Raw genomic sequence first — 24,635 nt, forward strand, 5'->3', positions numbered from 1 at the left:
CAGGCCACGTAACCCAAAACCGCCAGCAGCTCCCGGGGTCTGGCCGAGTGACGGGGACGCTGCGGGGACACGGGGCAGCGGGGGCTGTGGCGCCTCCCGGCAGCCAGACCTCCCCAGCCCCCGGGGAATTGTAGCTTCACAGCAGCAGAACTTCTTGACATGTTTTGATGTAAGTACAACACTGTATCGTAGTTATGTGGTATATGCCAATATGTTAATAGTGCATACCAGTTAGTTAGGGTTCGCTAATGTACTACATTTCAATAAAAAGCAATTTAAAAAGATGGAGTTTGTGAGTTTGGTGTGTCAAAATACAAGAGGACGAGAGCATCACCCAGTGACTCCAGTCCCTCCAGTATATCTTACATATATATCTTATAAGACAATGTGGAAGAACATTGTCAAAAGATCCATCTTCAGAGAGGATTTTTCTCACTCTGCATTAAATATTGTTGTGTTTTGCTGTACTAGTGCCTAGAAATATCAGGCCATTGAAGGGGCCACATGGTTCAAAGTGGCTTACGAATACATAGGAGACACTAATCCATGTTGCCACAGTGTTTGCTGCCTGATGGCACACAGCAAGCAGGAGCAGAGATAGCGGCACAGAGAATGGTCCTTCAGCACCTTCTCCCAGTGCTCGAACCCTTCCCAGAGCCAGCAGGGCCAAGGCAGAGCCTGGAAAGCTCAGCCAGCTAATAAATATTTATATTACAGTTGTATACAAAGGCTCCAACCCGGATTAGAGCTAACACTAACACCGAAGATAGATCATCCCAGGGTTAAAGGATTTACAGCCTAAAGAAAACACGGCATTCCCGCCTTCCTGGGACCTGGGCAACAAGCCCGGAGATGGCAGATGTCAACGTTTTTTGCTGTTGTAACACTTTCAGAGTTTGCAGGAAGACTCTCTAATTGTTATTAAAACAAGAATAGCAATTCAAATTACTGGGAAGCTGCTTCCTGGCCAACAGATGAGAAGGACCCACATCTCCGGCTCTCCTGTTTGCTGCAGAGATCATCTGCAGGCTTGATCGCCAGCCCTGCATGGGCTCCAGAGCCATGAAACAAGGACCGAAATGGAGCTGGATGCCAGGAGGGGGATGCCGGGGCCCCTCTCCGGGGGGTCAAGGGCTGGCTCGCCAAGGCTGAGATGCAGTGCCCAGCTGAGATGCAGGTGCCCAGCAGTGTGTGTGCTTCACAGCAAAAGGGTAAACAAATTCCTGCCTCCTCAAAGGGGAGGTGAAAGCACCACCAGGTCCGGCAGGAGATCTGGACATGTCCCCGCTGTGCCAGGGACTGCAGGCGAGGGCAGGGTTGGGGGCAGCAGTTTGCAGAGGAGGCTGTAGCCCCCTGCAATGGTGCACTGAGAGCTCCCTGCCAATAAATTAGGGCGTGTAAAATGGGAAGGAGCATTTAAGTAGTCTGACTTGTTAATGGCAGCTTCAGTAGGTCCCATGAGATTGCACAGATTGTCATCCGGTTGATTTTTTACTATATGAGCACATTGCTCTCATTGAATTAGAGTCACCATATTAAGGTCTTTTCAGTGGAAGCTGAGCACACGGTAAACGCCTTCTGCAGCACGCCAGCCACCGAGAGGGGACCGGCTCTGCAGAGCGTGGGGTGAACCACCACTGCCCCCCGCGACACGGAGCTGGCACCGGCCGCACTCCGGAGAGCGGGGCTCGAACCCACAACCTGGGCTGGAACCCGCAACCTCCGCCCTGCGGAGCCGCGGCCCCCGCTCCCGCTGCCGTGAGGGCGCCGGGCCGCCAGGGGGCGCCATGGCCACCGGCGCGGCCCCGTGACCCGCCGGCGCGGCCCGGCCGCTCCCCCGGCACCGCCTCCGCGCTCCGGCCGGGCCCGGCCCAGCCCCGCCGAGCCGCTCCGCTCCCCTCCGCTCCGCCGCGATGTGGCTGGGGCCCGAGGAGGTGCTGCTGGCCGGCGCGCTGTGGGTCACGGAGCGGGCCAACCCCTTCTTCTTGCTGCAGCGCCGGCGGGGACACGGCAAAGGGGGCGGCCTCACGGGTGAGGCGCCGCGGGGCTGGGGGGAGGCTCCGGCTCGGGGCCGCTGCCGCCTCCCCGCAGGGCCGAGCCGGGCCCAGGGGGGCTGAGGGGCCGCCCCAGGACGGCGGCGCGGGTCCTGTCAGGGCGGGGCAAGGAGCCGCTCGCCTCGGTGCGGGGCTGGAGCTGGGGGGCCCGGGGGTGCAGGCCCCGCCGGCTGGGCTGAGCCCGTTCTGCCGTTCCCGTCGCTTCCCCTCCGGGGTGTGAGCCCCGCAGAGCCCCGGCCGTTGCCGCGGCACCCGCAGAGGTGTCCGCGCCTCCCCCCGTCCGTCCGCGCTCGGGCCGGTGCCCGCGCCCCCCGCAGCTCGGGAGCCCTGGGCCGCGCCCGCTGCCGCCCGGCGGGGTCCGCGAGCAGCGGGGCGTGTGCGGGGCTCCGGCTGCCCGGCCGCGCTGCTGCGCAGGGGGGACAAAACTGCGGGGGGGGGCGGCCGGGATGGTCTTCTTCCCTTGTCAAAAATGGCTTCTTTGTCATACTCGTGTTGCTTTGAATTACTGAGGTGTTCTCTTTGTATCTTTGGTGTGCTTTTTCAGGATTTAGAGGATGAAAGTAAGGCGTAGTTTTTAATTAATGCCCGTATGAAAATTCTGCTGTGCTTGGGCTGGGGGCGAAGTTGTGTTGGTGCAGCGCAGTGAAAACTGCCCGTGTGTGCGAATGCCTGATAGCCGTGTTTGGTGATAAAACTGTTAATAACCTAACTGTTACCAAGGCACAGTGTTAGCAACAGCAGAAAATCCCCTCGCTTTTAAAATGCCCCATTTGTGTGCAAAATGCTGACACAGTTATGTGAATAATAAAAAATGTGCTTTTTACATCTGTGGTTTATGCACAACCAGTTTCATGTATTAGCCCCATTAACCAAATACACTAACTACAGAAATGACGCAGCTGATAACCATTGTTACCATGTGTCATCTCTTCACAATATTTAAAATTATTTTGGATTACCCTGTTTTATGTAACCTAACTTGTGTAATTTTGCTGTAGATATGTAATCGCATTCTGGAATTTCCCAGGTTTTTGCAAGAAGAAGCGACACATGGTGCTACTCTGGAAATATCTGATCAAGTCAATGTTTGAAACTTTGTGCCTATTTACTTCTTGAGCTAGTTTAGCTCTTTCTTCAGAGCTCCTATGTATTAAAAGCCACGTGTCATCCTTAAGGAGCTGAACAAACTGGCATTTTAGAGTTAGAGTTAGAACGCAAATATTCAGCCAAGCTGCAAAGGTGTTTAAGTTGCTGTCATACTCAGGTTCTTAACATCTCGTGTTACCAGTCCATATGTCAATATGTGACACATTCAGGATTGTTATAGGAAGTGTTCAGAATGACTTTTAAATCTGTATTCTGCCTAAAACTATACAGAAGAAATGTGGAGCCGAAACTGAGACCCGACTGTGCTGAATACATATGTATTTGTTTTAAGGATTACTAATGAGCTTGCTGTGGATGGTGCTTCCCTTGAAGCATGTTCAGTGGTGTATTCCTAATGTGTTACTTCCTTTTGGGCAGCCAAGAGAGATAAAGGGGAGGAAGTAGCATGTTTCGTGATAATGAGTGAGATATCAAGGGGTACAGTTTGCTCAGACTTGCCCAAACCACAGGGAACCCAGGGCCTCCCAAAGAGTGGTCCCGAGGAGCAGCCAGGCTCCCTCTCCGGGTTCTAATGTTAGAAAACTCTTAACCATGAGAATGCTGCAAACTTAATTTGCATTAAAGTTGCTCATAGAACATTATCTAGAATAACAGAGCAAAGTGTCATCTTAGATATTTGATTTGCATAGTAAATAGACTAATTGAGATAAGTGGGTATACTTTACAAAGTCTGGTGGCTGTCAGCATTTATTCTGGAAGTGCCTACTTTTTAATTTAATATATCAAAAATATTTTAACTTATGTATTATCAAATTTTGATTCTCTGCCTTCTTTCTTTGTTTAATTGAAGTACTTCTAGAAACATCACTGCAACCTGGGAGTACCAGTTTTTCTAGAGCCATTTGCTTCATTTTGGATGAGTTCTCTTACCTACTGTTTGCATAGGTGATGCTGAAAGACACAGTATTGAAAGCTCTTCTCTGTTTTAGTTTCGTAGGTTTAAAAATCACTATTAGCAACAGAAAGCCCACAGAGAATAATACATTTCACATTTTTTAGAAGACTCCTAGAAAGGTGATGCATTATAACGAAGTTTAGCAGACATGCAGTTGCCATCTGAACTTTATCCGTTACAAGTGGGATTGGTTGTAGTTGGTGTCTGGGGAATTTCCTTGCAGTGACAGTGTGTTCAGCTTTGATATTCTCTCAACCAAGTGCACTTGTTCATCCGTCACAGCATATATCATGCGAAATCTGTGTTTTCTTGTAGTGTTGACCCTGTATTTTTGTTTAACCCAATTCTCCATGTTGGTGTTACAGTGTTTTAATTTCTTTGCCTCCTAGGTCTTCTTGTGGGAACGTTAGACGTGGTTTTGGATTCTAGTGCCCGAGTTGCCCCATACCGTATTCTGCACCAGACTCAGGACTCTCAAGTGTATTGGGCAGTGGCGTGTGGTACGTATTGATGTGACTTGTCAGGGGCTGGATTTGTTTTACTCCATTGTCTGGTTCAGGTGATCAGTTATCCCATGTAGAAGTATCCATGACAGCTCAGGAAACTTTCTAGAGCTTCTGGTAGAATAGTGGAAGATGCCAGAAACAACAAAACTCAGTGTTGTATAAACTGTAGTTTAGAAACTGAACTGCAGTTTCTGCAGCTGTTAGAAGTTTACTTTCTTCCAAGATGTGTTGGTTTGCAAGGTCATAGTGCGATTGTTCAGAGAATAAAACTGTGATGATGGGGTTGCTGTGGGATGACGAGTGTTGTGCCAAAACCTGCTTACCAGGAGCACGGTACAAGATGGGAGCACGTAAGGTCATTCAAGGTGCCAAACACTCTTAAGGGAATCTCTTTACTATCTTGATCCAGTTTATTTTTTTCTGCTATTTTTGGCTTGTAATAGATGTATAAATACACTAGATTGTAGAATATATTACAAGAATATTTTTTTAATACATCAAGTATCCTTGGCCTCTTTTACTTGAGAAGTGTAACTGCTGTGTTAGAAAACTATGGTACAACCTTGCAGTATCTGGTGGTGAACTTTGATTAAGGCTTGAAGTCCTACTGGTTGCTGAAAAGAAAATATCTTCAGAAATATTTATAGACTGACTTTGTAATAAGAATCTTCACTTCTCACTTTGTGGTTGAGATGTAAAATCTGAGCATGAAGTAATCATTTGCTAAGCCCACAAATGTTGATGACTTGTTCTCCCTGTTCTCATCTTCTCCCCGGGCAACCGACACAATACTCCCCCTTGCAGAGCTACTTAAATTCTGTAGAAGAGAGGTTTAAAAATTGCAGCATTTCACAGAAACTCAGTTTCCCATTTGAGGAGAGAAGATGCAGAGAAGAAGGAAGAAAACAAAATGGCAGCAGAAACTGCATGGAAAAAAAGCAGAATATTTAGTGGCCTCATGTGCTGCAAATCTGAAATTTTATAGTATATTGAAACTCAGTGAATGTGTTATTTTTGTACAATTTCAGGAGTGCTGTAGTTGATATCCTCTATGCCTCAGTTACTTTTAAGAAATGCAGCATGGTCAATGGGTTGGGCTATATAACAACTAAATGGAGTTTGGTAAATTTAGAACTGCAGAGTTTTACTCCTTTGTGTGTGTCATTCTGATGTTGATCTTAGAAAGACATCAGTTGTTGAGGCCTGGCTTATTTTAGCAATATGCTCTCACTTGGTGAGAGATGCAGCTCACATAACCAAGCAGAACACAAATTTTATTCCCCTGCCATTGTTGCTGGACCTGTGGGTTTTTTGCATGACGAAAGCATCTTATGACTGATAATTGTGCCCTTAAAATAAGCCATTTAGTATTACTCAAAATCGTTTATGCTTTTAAAATGTTGCCATTTAGCTAGGATAGATGTCAAGTAAATTTATACAGAGAAGCAAAAGAAATGTCTGATCCATTGGGCTGTACACATGAACTCAGATTCATAGCCTGCAGTCCTTTGAGACAAGACAGCTTACTTGCTTCTAGTTTTTGGTTTCAGGTCCTGGAGTTATTTTTGCTTATGAAACCACAGATTAGCTGGCACTGCGTTGTATGGTTAGGTGTCCAGCTACAAATACATGAAGACTATTTCATTGCTGAAGCTGCCTCTTGAAAAAGAAAAGTCAGGTAGAGCAATAGCTTTAGGGAGCTGTTTGTGTTGTCTGCTGCTTTCTTCATTGCCATCATTAAACACACTGAGGGGTCTAATGTACTCGCAGAGAAATCGAGGAGCGGGAGGCATGCTGTTAACAGTTTAGATATCCTGCTGCTCTTGTATGAAACTTCAGGAGACATATTTACTGGAATTTGGCAAAAAGAAACTTGCAGATGTCTTTGACTTGCATTTAAACTGATTTCTTTTTGTCGGCATTTAACACTGTTTCTTATCTTGTTAGAAAAAAAATTAGTTATTTTTTAAAAACTACTTCTGCATTTGTGTTCAAGAGAATATAGCAATACCCATTGACAGAGAGAAATATTTTAGTAAACACAGATCTTTGAAATAAGTCATGGCAACTAAGTAAAGCAACGTTCTATAGAAAAGTTCTTTAAATTGGTTACACAGTGAAGCGTATCCTTTGTGAACTCTTGTGGATTTTATAGTTGAAGACAACTGACAGATAAAAGTTGTGCTGAAATATTTGTATTTAAGAAAGCAAACAACTTTCTGACATGAATATTTTGGTTGCTTTTTTTTTGCAATTGTATGCTTTCTGCTGACCATTGCTCATCAAAAGTGCAGCCTTTTTGTAAATGTAAAAACTTCAGTTGTTTTGAAATTTCAAGGTTCTTCTGAAAGTTCATTATTTTTATCCTAGTATACCACGAATTAAAAAAAGTACTTCTTGTCTGGAACATGAGAATGCTTTTTGTCTGGGAAAAAAGCTGCGTTTGGTGTGCACTAGGATGATGTATTGGCAGTGTGCTGATTATCCCTGGTGGCAGTGGAGACATTTAATGAGAAACATAATGTTGGTGTACATCAAATAACCTTGACCTGTGGACAGTTGCTGTATTTCATGTGTCCTGATCACTCTTTGGTAATTATTAGTTTCGTGCTGTTAACTTGTTCTGATGTCTTTTTACTTTGCTCTTCTCATAATCTTTGACCCCTTCAATTAGGATCATCTCGTAAAGAGATCACAAAGCATTGGGAATGGCTGGAGAATAACTTACTGCAGACTCTGTCCATCTTTGATAACGAGGAAGATATCACCACCTTTGTCAAGGGCAAAATCCATGTAAGCGACACATTTCTCTGAAGACTTGCAGATCCTGAGAAGGAATGGGGAGGTGGTTTTAGGACTTTTTTTACTTGTGGGAGGGAGGAAGCAAGAGCTCTATTGCAGGACTTCTCTCTCCTCCCTTTTCAGACACACGTACATCATGAACTGCACACAGTATTACCAGCATCACGTTAGAGTCATAACACTGGCCAAATGTATTTTGGGGGTGAAGGTTTATGAGCAGCAGATCTCAAGGAAGAGCCTGCTTAGGTGCTCCTACTAAGTAAAATACAATGCCTCTTTAAAATCCTTGCACATTACACCTCTGAGGCAGACAGAATGTTATTATAAACGAGGGTTCATCTAGCAACAAATATGGGAGAGAGAATTCTAGTTTGCGAGCAGTGTACTTGCCACGCCACGATGGTCTGGGAGCCATCTCCTCTGGCTATAAGGAACCGCACACCGGCTCCTGCTGTGCAGACGGGTGCCTCTGCTTGCTGTGCAGTTAGCACATTCAGATTCCAAGTCTACAAGTTCTCCAGGGTAGAAACTTGTAAATACAGGGTCAGATTCTCTGTATTTTCTGTGTGTGTGTCTAAGAGAGATGGTGGTCATGTGTTCTTCCTTCTGGCTAATCAAGATCTGTCAGACTGTGAAGTTCTGCCTTTCCTGGCAGATGATCTTTTTCCTGTTGAAGAAGGACATTTGCAAGTGAAAACAGACTTCAGTTTTCCTGCAGGGTGTTCAAAGTGTTCCCAGTCCCCAACCATGAGAAACTCAGTCGAACGTTAAACGCGAATGCTTGCTGCCTGTGCTCGGGAGCAGATCCCAGATCATAGACTCCCAGACTATCTGACTGCTCATTCTATGTCTTTACTATTTCTTCTAACATGACAGGGGAAATGATAACTGCTGTGTCATATTTCTTTTTTCTGTCTTCCCAGATTGCTGCTATGACCTTTTGCTGTATATTATGTTTGTCAGCAGGCATATTCCCTTCCATTTCTTCTCTCTAACCTCCCATGTCCTTTCAGGGAATTATTGCTGAAGAGAACAAGAATGAGCAGCCCCAGGGGGAAGAGGATCCAGGTAAATTCAAAGAGGCTGAACTGAAGATGCGGAAGCAGTTTGGGATGCCCGAGGTGGAGAAGTTGGTCAATTACTATTCCTGCAGCTATTGGAAGGGACGTGTGCCCAGGCAGGGTTGGCTGTACCTCACTGTCAATCACCTCTGTTTCTACTCCTTCTTGCTGGGCAAAGAGGGTGAGTTATAAGCCTGCATGTTGTTTTTCTGCCACTTCCCATGATTGTTTTGATGCAGTTGATCTTTTGTGTGACCTTTTTTTAAGCTGTCAGGTTTTCTTCCTTTTAGGAGTCCTTTGAACTGTAGCTCAGTGCATAGATCAGTCTTTGCACTCAGGCAGCTCAGTGGTGTTTAGACTGAACGGCTGAGTCATTTTTCAAAACATTTCTCAAGTTGTACAAGTACACCTTAAGTTTTACTTCAACTGAATTAGAGAACCAAAGAATATTTTGACTTTGGTGAGTTTTATTTGGAATCACCACCAGGACCCAGTATTTACAAAGCTTGAATTTGCTAGAAAGAGAGAAAGAAAGAGAGAGAAGGAAGGAAGGAAGGAAGAGAGAGAAAACTTGAGTAATCGTAGTTGAAAGCATTTACTGCCTGGGAGATGGTCCTTTTGGAACTGCATTATTTCTAGTCTAGTTAATCCCAAAGATTATTTCCAGTATTTTTAGAGAACAGTGTGAAAGTATGAAGAAAATAATTGTCCATGTGTAAGAAGGGAGAATTGCTGCTACACTGAGAGCTTACTTGCTGCTTGAGCTTCATTTATAATTGCTTGTTGTTTTGCTTCAAATTGTAATAGTATTTTTTTAACTTTTTTTTTCCCAGTTACATTGGTGATCCAGTGGGTGGATGTAACCCAGCTGGAAAAAAATGCTACACTGCTGTTCCCTGAGTGCATTAAAGTAAGCACAAGGGACAATGAACTTTATTTTTCCATGTTTCTCAACATCAACGAGACATTCAAGCTGATGGAGCAGTTGGCTAACATTGCTATGCGGCAGTTGTTGGATAATGAGAGCTTCCTACAGGACAAGTCCCTCCCAAAGCCCAGGAAGCCTCTTAAGAACATCTCTGCATTAAAAAGGTATATGTTTCCAGCAATGAGAAGACAGATAACATGGGATTGTAATAATAAACCTGTGTTACTGTGTAGCTCCCAGGTGCCACTAGGGTTTTCTCACTCCAGGAGCTGCATCACTTACTTCAGTTGTTAGCCCTCTGCCTGTTCTTTTTCCTGTCCCAAATTGGTGCTGAGTTCACACACACTCTCGTGTCTTTCTCATGCATGACTAGGTGCTGTCAGAAGGAATTTTCAACTAGAAACTGTTGAAAATCCTGTTTGAAAAAAAAAGTGAAAGAAGAAAATGACATCAGCCCCTTTGTCTGAAGTTGAAGATTTGTAAAAAGTCATATACATTTGTATTGTAATAAGTCCTCCCACTGGGGACTGTTCTCTGCAGTTTCAGAATCTGATGTAACGTTTAAGTTTTGCAGATGCATTTGCATATTTTATCTTGTATTGCAGGACATACCTTGTCAGTGAAGCATGTCTGAAGGCTGAAAAAGGAGTCAGATAAGGGGTGGCACCTCAGTTAGAGAAATGAATGCTAAGAATACACAGCACAGTCTGAAGGTTGTGATTGGAACAAACACTTAACATTAGAGTTTGAGTGGCTTTTTCAAGTGAGGAAAAACCTCTGGGAACCACTCTTTACTTTTCCTCAGAGACCTGGATGCTCGAGCCAAAAATGAGTGCTACCGTGCTACTTTCCGGTTGCCCAAGGACGAATGCCTGGATGGACACACAGACTGTACCTTGTGGACACCGTTCAACAAGATGCATATTCCTGGCCAGATGTTTGTTTCCAACAATTACATCTGTTTTGCCAGCAAGGCAGAGGAAGCGTGTCATCTCATCATTCCTCTCAGGGAGGTGGGGATTTCTTAGCTCTGTGTTAAGACTACAGACCTTTTTTGTGTACTTCTCGCTTTTGTGAGGTGCTTTATAGATAATGGAGTATCTGCTAGATCCAAATGGCCCTTGTCTTTGTCTTCTAGGTGACAATAGTTGAGAAAGCAGATAGTTCCAGTGTCTTGCCCAGCCCTCTGTCCATCAGCACTAGAAGTAAAATGACCTTCTTCTTTGCCAATCTGAAAGACCGAGATTTCTTGGTACAGAGAATCTCTGACTTCTTGCAGAGAACGCCATCCAAGAAACCGTGCGGCAGTGACAGGGAGTGGAAGTGGAATTTGGCTGATCCTGGTTGCGAGGTACTAAGGAAATAGCTGGGAGGAGCATTTGTCTGCTTTTCAGAATAATGTTCCTTGTGGTGTGGTAGCAGTGCTCGTCACCAGCAAATGATGTCTGTTTGTTAGACAATTAGCAGAGGAGGCTGCCTGAGCTGAGATGCTTCATGTTCTGTCCTCAGGAGGTTCCAGAGTTGCCCTCCAGCAGCCCGCTTGCAGTTAGTCCCACGGCTGCTCTCAGCAACCGACCTGTCAACTTCTGTGCTGGGGAAGTGCCAACAGCCTCGCAGGGACTACTCAAACTCTTCAGAAGAAATTCCGAGGAGCTCTTGGGACCCAAAGGAGTAAATAATATTCTAACTTAACTAACTATAAATAGTTTGCTGTATGTTACAGATTTCCTGTCCTGCTCTGAGACTGACAATGCATTTTATCCCTGCTCAGTCCTGCAATATCACTGCTGTGTCTCTCACAGTGACAGGGCTGCATGGATGTAACCTGACCATCAGTTTACTTTATCAGTACTGAGATACCTGAGATACTTGACTAGAGGCTGAGAAATGAGTGTTACTGTGTTTCTAGGATGTAAATTCATGCCTGTGAAGAACTGCTTTTCTTCAGATCAAGGAAGCAGAGAACTGCTATCTCTGCTTCTTAGTTAATCATCTTAGACCATGGTTCTACTTGAATTTTTGTAGAGATTTGCAAGTTGTAATGCCATTGCATAGCCCATGTTAGCATTGTAAAGACTTGAGTTTAAGCAAGGTCAGAACTGATTCGGAATGGTGTAGATTAGCATTCAGCAGGAAGAAGAAAGGCTTTAAATGTCACAATGCATTTCTCTTGTGTAGGCCTGAGTATACTCAGAAATCACCTGTCCTATAAACATAAAAATGCATTAATCTGCTAAAATGGCCATATTTGTTCCTGTGAAGGCAAAGGAGAAGATGAAAGAAGAGTCTTGGAACATTCATTTCTTTGAATACGGGCGAGGGATGTGTATGTATCGCACTGCCAAGACTAGGGAGCTGGTGCAAAAAGGAATCCCAGAGAATCTTCGTGGAGAGCTGTGGCTCCTTTTCTCAGGTAGGAGGTTGTGCAGGATACTTTAACAGCTAGCAGGAATAAGCTTTCCTTACATCTCACATGAAAAGCTCTAAATCTTAGCTTATTTCAGAAGAAATTAACCACACACTAACTCCACCTGGATGACACTTCATGGTGTTTTTGCCAAAAATGTAGTGATCACATTCCTGATACAACTTTCTTCATGAGCGTAATGGCTCTTTGGCCTCATTTGCATTTCAGTGTTGGGACCTAGGCTCTAACATGATGATTTAAGAATGAGAATGTTACTACACTTTCATAGCTATTTGTACTTGATGAGTTTATGTAGTGCTTCCTGGCTGCCTCCTCACTGAAACTGCAGGTAGAAGATCTGTACTCCAAAGCTCAAGAGGTGAAGCACTATTTGTTTGTCATTACAGGGGCTTGGAATGAGATGGTGACTCATCCTGGTTACTATGCAGATCTTGTGGAAAAGTCAATGGGAAAGTACAATCTTGCTACAGAGGAAATTGAGAGAGATCTGCACCGTTCTATGCCGGAACATCCTGCCTTCCAGAATGAGTTGGGAATTGCTGCCCTCCGGAGAGTCTTAACAGCTTATGCATTCAGAAATCCAACAATTGGGTACTGTCAGGTAAGAAAGAAGTCTTAGACTTGTTAGCCCTACACGGTGACCATGATTGACTTGGGCTTTTTCTGCAGTTTTTTGTTTAGTTTCAGACTTTTCCTCCATGCTTTCCCTGTGGTGGTGTGAGAGTAGGAAAGAAGTTGTTGTGTTGCAAGATCTCTTAAGTATCTTTTGGTAGAGCATTTAAATAGACTTTGCACATTTCTGTTAGGGTTAATGACAGGGTCTTTTACTACTTTTTCCTTGTGGAGCTTTCCCTGGTTGAGCAAAACTGTCTTCTGGTTTCGTTAAAAAGAGCAATTAAATGGAGTAGGTGATGATGCACATGGGCAGTACATTGAAAATGAAGCCAGTTGCTGGTTTGTGAAACAACTCAGTGGAAATTCAGATTCATTTTGTGTATTGCTCTGGTATAAGACGTCCTCATTATGTTCCTCTGTTATGACCAAATTGTTACAAAGCTTTTTATGAAAAGTTTGAATATTATACTTAGTCACATTGGTTAATCAGTGCTTGCAAAAAGTTGCTGTATTATTTGCTGCCTCACAGAGGAACTGAAACAGGAAGGTAAATTGGCTCAAGGTCATCTGTTGACTCAGATACCAGTAAAAGCTGGAAATAGATGTGACTCTTAGTGACAGTTTTGCTGTTATCAAGCTTTTAAAGTTTAGCTGGTCTGTAATGACAGAGTCATGAACATCTTCATGTTTCTCTCCTATGTCTGCCTATCTAACTCTGCCGGCTTGTAGGCCATGAACATTGTCACGTCAGTACTGCTGCTGTACTGCAATGAGGAGGAGGCTTTCTGGCTCCTAGTGGCTTTATGTGAGCGGATGTTACCAGATTACTACAACACCAGAGTAGTGGGTGAGTCTTTGTCAAATTCATGCTGGAGCCTGGATTTTCAGCTGCAGTTCCACCAGGATCTCTCAGGAACGTTTCATTGTTCAGAATGAATGAAATATAATGGATTTTAAAGATTATGAAGCACAACCCTGTTCCCTTTAAAGTTAGAGGTATGTGATGGAGACATAGGAAGAGACACTACAGACTGCCAAGGTAGTAGTACTACCTTGTAGTGACAAGGAAGTTGAAGTCACTAAAAATGGTATCAAGAGGGACCATTAGCAGTAAGGAAGCATACCTAGAAGAAAAGTAATTTGGTTATTTTTTACCCATCTGAATGATGTGTTAAATATTTGGACTAGACTTCCAGGAAAGGTTAGTGAAAGCACTGCTTAATGGGCTTTTAAAGTTCGTCTCTGTAACACAGTATAGTTTGATGTAAATACTTTATCAGTAATCTTCTACCCCTCATTTTAGGGAAAATGCAGAGATCAATGAGAGACTGTCTTGCTGCATGCTCTGCAGTATAGGAATAGTCTCTGTCTAGGTACATTATTTTTAATGAGAACAGGGAACCAATCTAAATAAAAGTGTTGATTTTAGTTCTGATGTTAAGAGGCTTATATGAAATTAAAGTGAACTCACGCTATTTTGTTTAATCATTTATTAGCTTGAGTATAGTACCCTGCTACCACCAATTTGAGTTCTACTGTTGGTTTTGTTTGTCTTCCCAGGTGCATTAGTGGACCAAGGCATCTTTGAAGAACTCACACGAGAATATCTTCCACAGCTGGCAGAAAAGATGCAGGACCTGGGAGTGATTTCCACCATATCCCTTTCCTGGTTTCTCACTCTCTTTCTCAGTGTCATGCCCTTTGAGAGTGCTGTGGTCATTGTCGACTGTTTTTTCTATGAGGGAATCAAGTTTATCTTGCAGGTGTCATTGGCCATACTTGATGCTAACATGGAGAAGCTGTTACAGTGCTCTGATGAAGGTGAAGCCATGACTATTCTGGGCAGGTACCATTCATTGTTCTTATTTGTAACTGAGTAGTAGCAGTACCATTTAGCCATCATCTCTTTCTACTTAATTCCATTACTGAACAGGTCACAGATAACACTCTAGGACGAAACTTGAGCTCCAGAGGGGTTTGCTGTTGCTTTCTGCAACAGCTGACATTAGTTTTTGGCTCAAGTATGGAGGAATCCCATGTTTCTGGAATTGTTTGCTTTGCAGCATCATGCATTCCTGCTTCTCAGTTTGAATTTGAACTCCAAAGGGTTGCTCCTCTGAAATTCACAGAATTCTGATCTACTGTTAAATCCTGGCAGGAATTGCCCTGTATTATAGAAACATAAAGCTTTATCAAGCAGATATCTCCCAAGTCTAGTAAATGTAAGATTTTCTTGTTTGAAATGTGAATCTCTCCTATGCATACCAAGGTCTTCAGCTTACTACTAGAAACCCACTTTAAAAAGAGTAGAGACCCCAAAACTAGGGTGAAAATCAGCTTTACTTCAGGTACATTGAGGGTAGCACTGCAGGCTAGCTGGGAAAAAATAAATTTTCCTTCCTGTTTAGATTAATGTTACAAAGAAGTTCCAAATGATGCATTTAGGTTATTACTTCTTTTCTTGGACACTAATCCTGGAGTCTTGCATCTCTTCTGTTTCTTCCCCACAGATATTTGGACAACGTAGTTAACAGACAGAGCGTCTCTCCCCCTATTCCCCACTTGCACGCCTTATTGACAAGTGGAGATGACCCGCCACTTGAAATCGACATCTTTGAGCTCATCAAAACATCCTATGAGGTAAGATTCTGGCTTAGTTTTCACCCAAGAGATTTTTCTCTACTGACATCCAGTTTTATACTTTGTGCAACCAGAATTTGAACAGTGTTCATAGCTTGAGGTGCTCATGGAGTGCAAGCCCAAGCCGTTAATCCTCCTTTTCGGTGTGAGTAGAGCATAACTCTGTTGTCTGTCGTGGATTATGAAGAGTCTCCCCAACACCAGTGGCGTCTAAAATGAGGACTACAAATTAGTAAAAATCATGGAGCAGAGATTTCTTCCTGCTTTGCCAAAAAAAGTCTCTATTGTTACTTGTATGTGAGGATTGTTACTGCTAGAGAGTTGGGGAGAGAAATTGAGGTAAAAATTGTGAGGTAAAAATTGTGCAGGAAAGTGGAAGCATCCCAGTTCCTGTGCACAGGAGCCCTGTTCTGGGTTCCACATTATATTAACAGAAAGGTGACCTGAGAATGGTGCCGGTGCTGTTGAAATACCTCTGCAGTGGTGGAGGTGTACCTCATTATTCATCATGAGAAAAAACTCATTAAAAATGTGTGTCCGAATGGTGGAAAGAACACAGGCAAGAGAACTGGTGTTTGACAGTTCTTTGCTATGCTGTGGTAACTGTGGATTCATTTCCCTTTTTATCTACCGTTCTCCATCTGGTCCCCTTCCAGCTGCTTACAGTCAGGCAGCTCTCATTTAGCTAGGTATTTTTTTTGTTTCTTCAAATCTACCATCTCTATTTGTTCCTTTTTTTTAAAAAAAAAAAAAAAAAGAATGTCACAAATTAATCTCACTTGTCTGACCAAGGCAGTAGAAAAGCCCGTTAACTTTGGTGTTTGTAGCTGAATCTCATATGGGTCCTAGAAGAAAACAGGGCTGCGGGGAATGACAACCTGTCTGTTCTCTTATCTCTGCCACAGTACGGGATCTGGATTTCTGTCAGTCCTGACAGATGCTTTTTCAGCTGTTCTTTAGAAACCTCTGATGCTGAATTTCTCATGAATTCTGAATGACTTCTCTTGCAGAACAGGGGTGAATAGGGAATAGAGCTCAAGTTTTTTCTCATCATCTTGCTGCTGGTAAAAGCCTCCTAGGGGTTTTAGATCATCTCTGAGGGGAGAGTATACTTGTTAAAGAACATGTAATTGAAACAGGGTTTGTTCGTTCTTTAGGAGGTGATGTTGACCTGGTCTGCTTCCTTTCTTGTAGAAATTCAGCAATCTGAAGGCAGATGACATTGAACAAATGCGTTTTAAACAAAGGCTGAAAGTGATCCAGTCTCTGGAGGATACAGCCAAGAAGAGTGTGGTACGTGAAGCTCAGATTGAATGAGCTACCAAATGGCATATTAATGGAATGTGTTTTGCTGTAAGCATCTAGAAAGTTTGCCCTGTAGCGGACTCAGTTTTAAGTGACCTAGATAATTGCAGTTAATGTGAAAAAAATGGTTTTACTGGCTGGAATAATGGATTTTTAGTTGCCTTCTTCCCGTGGTTCTCTTTAATAAAATGGATTGAACGGCATGATCAAATTAGTTATTTGGTATGAAGGGAGATAAAAACCACTTGTAGGTCTTGCAGCAGTCTCCACAGCTTGGCACTATCAGTTTTACTGCTTGCCTGGAATCTTTGAGAAAAGCTGGCTAGCAGGTAGTTATTTCCCTGCCATTTAGAGAGTATGCTGGCGCATTAGGGAATCTTACAGAAGGGTTCATGGCCAAAGGGGAGTATCCACATCTATTGCAGTTACCTCGTACATCCTAGGTGGAGAACCTCATCCACATGTTTCTTTCCCTGTTGCTTTTCAAGCATCTGAGTCAAACATCTGAAGATAAAAACAAGACGGGGGGGCAACACAATCTGCAGAGTCAGGTCTGAGCAAACAGGAGATAAGCTCAGTCATTTTTTCTAGCTGCTCAAAATGTCAGTGGTTTCTGCTTGACCAGAAACTGTCTTCCTGACCTGTAATCCACAGCAATGGGTGATAGTGGAATGCTTGTTTTCTCTCCCATCCTGCGTAATATCTCCTTGAACGTATTTTCTTCTCCTCTGTGCTACACAGATTGTTCAGTGAGCCATATTTAATTTTTCTAGCTTTGAAATAAATTGTTCACTCTGTCTTCTCCCTAAATTGTAGGTCCGAGCTGTGTCTAGTGACATTGGTTTCTCTATTGAAGAACTGGAAGAGCTGTATGTGGTGTTCAAGGTAAGAAGTTAGAGTGAGTTAGTGTTCCAACATGGAGAGAACAATTACTGAGATAAGTTGAAAGGGAAGCAATGACTGATTCTGAATCCAACCTGCCAGAGACAGATGTGGCATTCTGTTGTACATGGTGCCAGTGAAACTGGCGCTATTACTATCCCATTGATTTTTCTTCTTTTTTTTCCAAAGATGCCCAAAAACATTCACAGTATTTGAATGACACTCAGAAAGAGATCATGAAGTCTGTGTAAAGGAATGTCACGTAGCACTTAAAACAGAGAGCTAGGATTGACTCTACCTCAATTTTTATTCTTGTGTTTGCCATTGACTTGCTCTGTAATTGTGACAAAATTACTAAAGTGCTTTGCCTCTATTTGTCAATGTATGTATTTTTAAAAGAGTGATATTACTGAACTGCATTTACCAAAGTTACTGCAAGCTCAGTTGCCCTGTGCTGTAGACTCAGGAAGAGAGGCTTAATTCCAAAACCTGCATATTCCCTTCATAGTAAAACCCGAGTGTCGTTTTGTTCAAAGTCAAGTTCGTATTTTTTGTATTTTTTCACTTAAAATTGTTCTTTGTGCTTTTTTGTGAAATCCCTGTCTCTTCCTTCATTTCATATTATTTTGTAGTGAAGTAACGCTAGGAATAATGGGGGAGATGGACAGTGTGTTCTGAAATGTCTCTTTTCTGCTTACTCGATGCTCTTCTTGAGTTATAACAAAGTCTCCACTCCTGTGCGTTGTTGTAGTGAAGTATAATGTGACCTATTAATCCTTTCTCTCCAAAGGCAAAGTATCTGATGAGCTGTTACTGGGGAAATAACCGTGCTGCCGCTGCTCGCCGAGATCAAAGTTTACCCTACCTGGAGCAGTATCGCATAGACATGGAGCAGTTCAAAGACCTGTTCATCAGTTTGACCCCCTGGTCCTGCGGCGCACACACGCCCGTGCTAGCAGGGCGTTTGTTCCGGCTTCTGGATGAGAACAGGGATTCTCTCATTAACTTCAAGGAGTTTGTGACAGGCATGAGTAAGTGGTGCTTTGGGAGATGATGGAATATTGCAGAAAAAAGTTTCTGTCCTTTTCCAAGCAGAACTAAGAGGAGATAGTGATGTTTGCACTGTCATGAAGGGAGAATGACAGCCTTACAGGCAGCCGCAGGCAGAACAGACGGTGCCTTTTTGCTGCTGGGCAGTCTCTTGTTTTGGGAAACGATAGGTGGCAAATCAACAAGATGCAGCTCTGCTGTGGATTTCTTTACTGCATCTGCGCAGGGCTTTGTGCACTTAGTGTTTCCTCATTGCATCTGATCTCATCCTGTTTTGAGCCTGTGAGCAGAGGGTGATTCTTTATCCTAAGCACTATTTTTCTTAACTATATTTTTTGTTTTCACAGGTGGGATGTATCATGGTGATCTTACTGAAAAACTCAAAGTACTTTACAAACTGCATCTGCCTCCCGGTGAGTGATCACTGTCAGATATTGCTGCTACTGGGCATGGTCTGTTCTGACATGCAGTTGAAAACAGCAGCCTCACGAATTTTGTGATACTGCTGTTAATTATCTTAGACATCTTAACTTTTCCTTCTCTGTAAATACAGCTCTGAATCCAGAGGAGACAGAGTCTGCTTTGGAGGCCACGAGTTATTTCACAGAGGATGTTACAACAGAAGGTAATGCCACACTTGCTGCCTTTACCTCTCGTTTTAGGCAGGAGTTGCAGCATAAATCCATGTGCTACGAATGGTGATTTTTTGCAAGGCATGGTCTCATGGTGGCAGCATGTTGAGATTGCCAGTGTGTTTGAGTTCACTGTATTTGCTGCATGATGGGAAAGAAGTTTGGAACTTAAAATCCTCAGTGCCCATTCCATGCAGGACACAGCGTGCTCTGAAGCACAGTCAGACTGCTGAGGAGCCGCGTGCTTTTACCAGCCCGTCTCCCACCATGATTTAGGTCTTTCATGCAAGTCTCATTGCCTCTCTTCTTGTTTTTGTTTCCTTCTCTGTGTCTGTCTGTGTCTGGCCTCTTCTTCTGTTTTATCTGGGATATTGTCCCCTCAGCCCCTCTTTCTGCTGCTCAAGTATCTCCTTTTGTCTCAGAGCTGGATTTCTGCCTGCACTGTGAGTCTCAAGGTCAGTCCGTGGATTACGTGCATGCATTGAGCATGGCTATAACGCTGATATCATCTGCCAGCACCAATGTGTTATTTTAAATGCTCTGAAGTTGTTGCTGCTGCTCCTCTCTCGTGATGCTCTCACTGTGAATAGAGTGCTATAAGTAATCAGATATCTTTCGGTATATTCTACCTATTGAGTTTCAACCTTGGTGAAAATAGGTTTTGTTCAGCTTCTTTCAGTGGATTTTATCTCACCCTAGAAACTAGCAGGGGGAAAATATGCCCACAGCAGCTTGTGGGGAGTGCTAGGGTTGCTGGCCTGGGTGGATGCTAACCTGTCTCCTTCACAGTCCTCTAATTTAAAACAATAAGGATCCATGGCATTGAATAGTAAACTGTTAGTACACTAATTTACTGTATTTCTTAAAATACAACTTTAGGGCTTGTCATATAGGAGGTCAGATTATGTTAATTGTGCTAAATGTTTACCAAAATGTAATAATGCTCAGAAGAAATCTGAGTAAGTACAAGGGGTTGTGCTCTTTGGTGCTGGGTGGCTAACTTAATAGTCAGAGTTGAGCCAGGACTTCTACATAGTCTAGTGACAATGTAGGGAACCAGAAGCAAAGTTCATTAAGTTAGACTCTGCAAGTTACTCTCAGAGTGTCAGTTCAGCCAGTTAATAATGGTGAGTGTAGCTCTTAGTCACATTTATGCTTAGCAGTGGTTTGGGTTTTTTTCCATTCATTATCTTGTTTTGGATAACCGAATGTCTTCATCCTTAAGCCATCACGTTCCTTAAGCCATCATGTCTGTGTTTCACCCTTTCTTTTAAGAGTTCTGTCCTCTGCCTTAGCTCTTCAACCCACTTTTTCAGTGTGGCTTTTTATCCAGTTCATCTCTTCAGCTCCTTGTTTCCACCCCATTCTGTTTTCTTCTTCAAACATTATGTGGGAATGTGAGATGTAACTTCCATTAAATATATTATTTTACAATTTTAATTTGTATATGAGTTGTCTTATGTTCTTCATGTGATTATTGCTGAAAAATCAGTTATTAATCATTCTTTTATAATTCCACAATTTTTTAGAAACCCAAGAAGATAAAGGAAGGAGAAATGAGAATGGTCCAGAAAAAGGTAATTTCATCATAAATAGACCACAATCCAGTCTTGTCTCTCTCATATTATGAACTGTTTATTGTCTGTTGTTCTATCAAGGACACCTTTCAAAGTGTCCCCCATGGACAGAGGTAAAGTGGGATGTGAGCTGGGAAATAAATCTCTCTTATGCCTTACTGCTCTGACTCTTTTACGTGCCAAGATTGTAACATTTGTAAATCATATTTGGTAAGTTGTCAACTCGTAGAGTTCATTTATGAGAAGTCACGCTGATGCAGCAGTGTTAAGATTTTTGCTCTACTGAGCTGGATCAGATAAACCAGCAGAAAACAATGCTGCCTTCCTGGTAGATGCGTTCCTGAACTGTCAGTAAAACCTGCTTCCAGCATGATTTTTGCTTGCACAGTGTTGACTTTTTAAGTTTGAAACCATTAGCCACCTGACAGTAGTGGTTTGGTCTTGCCTTGCAGAGGAGAAAGGTACCAGTCCACAGGACTATAGATACTACCTAAGAATATGGGCCAAGGAAAAAGAGTCCAAGAAAGAAACCATCAAAGATCTCCCCAAAATGAGCCAGGTAAGATGTGAATGTGCAGGTTTCCAGTGAGATGACTGACAGCTTAGTGGGGAATTCAGCAGTATGTGAAGCCATTTTGCCAGCATACTCAGTCTGTGCCTGTAGTTTGCCCTGCTGGTCTGGTGTGGTGAGCTTTTGAAGCCTCTACGTCCACATGTTTGTGTTTAATTCCTCAGTGAAGGTGGACAAAGTGCTGTTTTCGCCAGTGAAATGTAATTGATTCTCTCTGCCTCCCAGACCAGTTTTTGCTATCAGAACTGCCATCTATGTTTTCACTCCAGAACAAGATGTTTCAAATATGCCATCAGTCACAGAAACTTGTTTGGCTTTTTTGATTTTGCATTGCCTCGAATTACAGCTGCTTGGCAGAGAGCAAAGAATGTGGTTACAGGAAAGAGAGTCTGGTGACCGGTGTGATCTTTTCTGTCTCTAATTTCCTTGATGGGCACTACTTAAACCAATTTGGAAATGCTTACAACCTGACCACAAAAGAGTAGCAGGACAGAAGGAAAACTTCAGATTTTCTCAGATGTGAATATGTGAGTGCTCTGTTCACCTGCCAGCAAAAAACCCACCACTATTAAATTGCTGTGTCTCGATTTGGCCACTGCAGCAGAGAAGAGTTTGTCTGTATTGGACTGTTCTGAATCACTAGTCAGTTGCCATTTGGTGGGGAGGCAAATAAACAAGAAGTCAGTCAAGATGGTGCCTGTTGCTTTATCTAGCACTGTCAACTTTTTTCAGCCTGAAATATAGTTGTTGTTGTTTTTTTCTGTCTTTTAAAGGAACAATTCATAGAGTTATGCAAGACCCTTTACAACATGTTCAGTGAGGACCCGGTGGAACAAGAGCTCTACCATGCAATTGCCACTGTAGCCAGTCTCCTTCTGCGAATCGGGGAGGTTGGAAAAAAATTTTCCAACAGGCCTACGAGGAAGTCTGAGGACTGCAAAGCAAACAACACCCAAGATCCTGTGAGTGAAGAGGAGTCACCAACGTCTGAACAGAGTCAGAATTCAGCAGTGGAGCAGCAACGCCAAACTGACTGTGAGGACAAAACCTGCGCAGACACTCAGCCTGAAAAAACACAGCAGGAGAACCAAACTCTAGGAGATGGGTCAGGGGAAGGACAAAGCTCTCCTTTACAGCTGCTATCAGATGATGAAACCAAAGATGATATGTCCATGTCGTCTTACTCCATGGTCAGCACAGGCTCTCTGCAGTGCGAAGACATCGCGGACGACACGGTCCTGGTTGGCTGTGAAGGCAGCAGTTCAGCTGCCAGGTATGGCAGCACCATCGATACTGACTGGTCGATCTCCTTTGAGCAGATCTTGGCTTCTATGCTGACAGAGACAGCCCTCGTAAACTACTTTGAGAAGAAGGTCAATATCCTGCAAAAGATCAAGGATCAGAAGAAGGTGGAGAGGCAGTTCAGTTCATCCAGTGACTATGAACTTTCCTCGGTGTCAGGGTGAACTCAAGGAAGCAGGAATTTGTCTTTGGGAGATAAAACAGGGAGTTAATGTGGCGGATAGCAGGATGGTTTGCTGTTTTGTGTTTGGGATTTTTTTGTTTAATTGGAGACCAGTAACTACACAATTACAATAGATTCCTATTGATAAGGGGCTTCTGACAGTGACTGTTTTATGTAGGTGCTTCTTTGGCTACTCTGGCTGACAGATTTACATTCTCAAGAGCCATTAGAACCCGATAGCCCCTGACATGTAGAATTACCACCATAAATTATGCATGTCTGCCTTTTGCTACCTTTTATTTTAATGACGTTTTATTTCAGACAGTAACTGCTCCTTGCCTGCCCTTGTTTGCTGTAGGTCCCTGGGTAACTCGCCCAGCAGATGCAGCCTGGCTTGAAACCGTGTTCACCTCTGGCTGCCGATCCGAGAGCTAACGCAGCGTAGTCCAGTGCTATAGGACCCTGACCTACAAATAGTCTTGTGAGTTCTTCAGTGCTGTCCTGTGACTCAGCAGCTGTCATGCAGATGTGCCCCGCTGCTCCCAGCACCCTAAGGTCTGAACAGAGTAATTTCTCAGCTCTGCAGGTCTCTTTCAGAATGTGATTTGGCATTTTCATAGTGTACGATCACGTTCTTTCTCCTTTAGCATTCAGGAGTTTTCAGACACACCTTGTTTTCTAACATTTGCTTTTCTAATTCTTTGAAAGCCATGGTTTTTAGTTTGTCTGGGAAGCCACAAGTTCCTTGACCTCGGTGCAGAAATAATATTAAGTCAATCAGTGGGCTCATGACGATTATAATGAGGGCATATCTTCCTAAATTGGAAGTTGGTGAGTCAGTCTCAGCATTACATGGCGGTGGCACGCTGGTCTGCTGGATTTTCTCTGTCCAATTTTTAGGAAGACCCCTAAGAATACTCATCAGTCAGCCCTCACAAAGGCTTGGGGCAGGAAGATGTACAGGAGGAGTGTTGTGCCACCTGCAGCTGCTCAGTATGTCCTTTCTGAGCATCTCTTGTACAAAGAGTCTAGCACTGTACGTGCTCTGAGAAACTAGTAGACGTCGAAGGGTGTTTCTACCTAAAGAGGACAAAATCAAAGCAGTGTGGCCCTCTGCCATCAGCCCATTATGGGAAACCTCAATGGAGCAGATCTCTTTCCAGTTAGAGACAAAATACTGGGAGACTGAGTGACTGCTCTTCAAAATCAATTGAGACCAGAAGAAACAACGAGTTAGCCTTCTGGTAGTAAGGCGTCTGCTCCAAGGAAGGAGAATTAATGCTGTTCCTATAGATAAATTCATCTCAGTGCACAGATGTCTGCCTGGCAGGGCTGGAGCGAGCGGCGCTGCTGCTGGGTGTGAGCAGACCCTGCGCTGGAGGGGAGGTTTGCGGCGGCTCTGGGCTGGTGTTCGGAGCAGAAAGGCCGGGAAGGACCCGTTGGGTTGGATGTTCCCATTTAACACTACTCTGTGTGCTACTCAGTGTTAATTCCTTGTGACATTCTCTCTGCGTATTCACAGCTGGTACATGTTTCTTATTCCTCTGCCTCCTCTGTCCTGTGTCACTGGAGAGCAGCCATTAGTAAAACGGCTTTTACTAATTATTCAGTAATTTATTGTAATTTTTTAAAAGTACAAATAATACATGTGATTTTACACTGTCTTGTCTGTCTTATCTGTTATGTACTCAATAAAAGAACCAGAATCTTGTAGGCAACCTTGACTGCCTTGTGTTTTCTGTGAGCTCATGGACCCTGATGTTTATCTGAAGGAGAGGACTCGGTGTGAGTGGAGTCTTTCCTCCTTTTTTCATCTTTTTTTTCTTGTTCATCTTCTTTCTTATTTTTTTTTTCTTTTTTCTTTGTCATATTTTATCTTCTTATATTTTTTCTTGTTCATTTTTTTAATATTTTTTCTTTTTTAAAAAATATCTTCTCCTCCTTTCCTCTCTCTTTCCCTTTTCCTCCCTTTTCTCTCCTCTTCTTTTTTTTAATCTTGTTTTCCTTTATTCAACTATTACTCTGTGTGTTTACTTTCCCCATAACACAGGCTGAGG

At 43.3% G+C, this 24,635-nt stretch overlaps 1 protein-coding gene across 3 annotated transcripts; it reads left to right on the plus strand.

Moving 5' to 3' along the window:
* Positions 1-1,846: 1,846 nt before the first annotated feature.
* TBC1D9B (TBC1 domain family member 9B) lies at positions 1,847-24,296 on the plus strand. 3 transcript variants are annotated; one of them, XM_082063584.1, is made up of 22 exons: positions 1,847-2,031; positions 4,506-4,616; positions 7,297-7,415; positions 8,438-8,666; positions 9,319-9,577; positions 10,219-10,426; positions 10,552-10,764; positions 10,923-11,084; positions 11,676-11,826; positions 12,228-12,442; positions 13,186-13,303; positions 14,017-14,302; positions 14,967-15,096; positions 16,291-16,389; positions 17,218-17,286; positions 18,074-18,314; positions 18,681-18,746; positions 18,887-18,958; positions 19,349-19,420; positions 20,495-20,542; positions 20,995-21,101; positions 21,887-24,296. In XM_082063584.1, the coding sequence occupies exons 1-22, from the start codon at positions 1,914-1,916 to the stop codon at positions 22,577-22,579; spliced, it is 3,786 nt and encodes a 1,261-aa protein (XP_081919710.1). In that variant the 5' UTR covers positions 1,847-1,913; the 3' UTR covers positions 22,580-24,296. The 3 variants fall into 3 exon arrangements, with proteins under 3 accessions (XP_081919710.1, XP_081919711.1, XP_081919712.1); XM_082063585.1 differs by lacking the exon at positions 19,349-19,420; XM_082063586.1 differs by lacking the exons at positions 1,847-2,031; positions 7,297-7,415.
* Positions 24,297-24,635: the final 339 nt, after the last annotated feature.

This window comes from Streptopelia decaocto (genome assembly GCF_964273445.1).
Source record: "Streptopelia decaocto genome assembly, chromosome: 12".
Taxonomy (NCBI): domain Eukaryota; kingdom Metazoa; phylum Chordata; class Aves; order Columbiformes; family Columbidae; genus Streptopelia; species Streptopelia decaocto.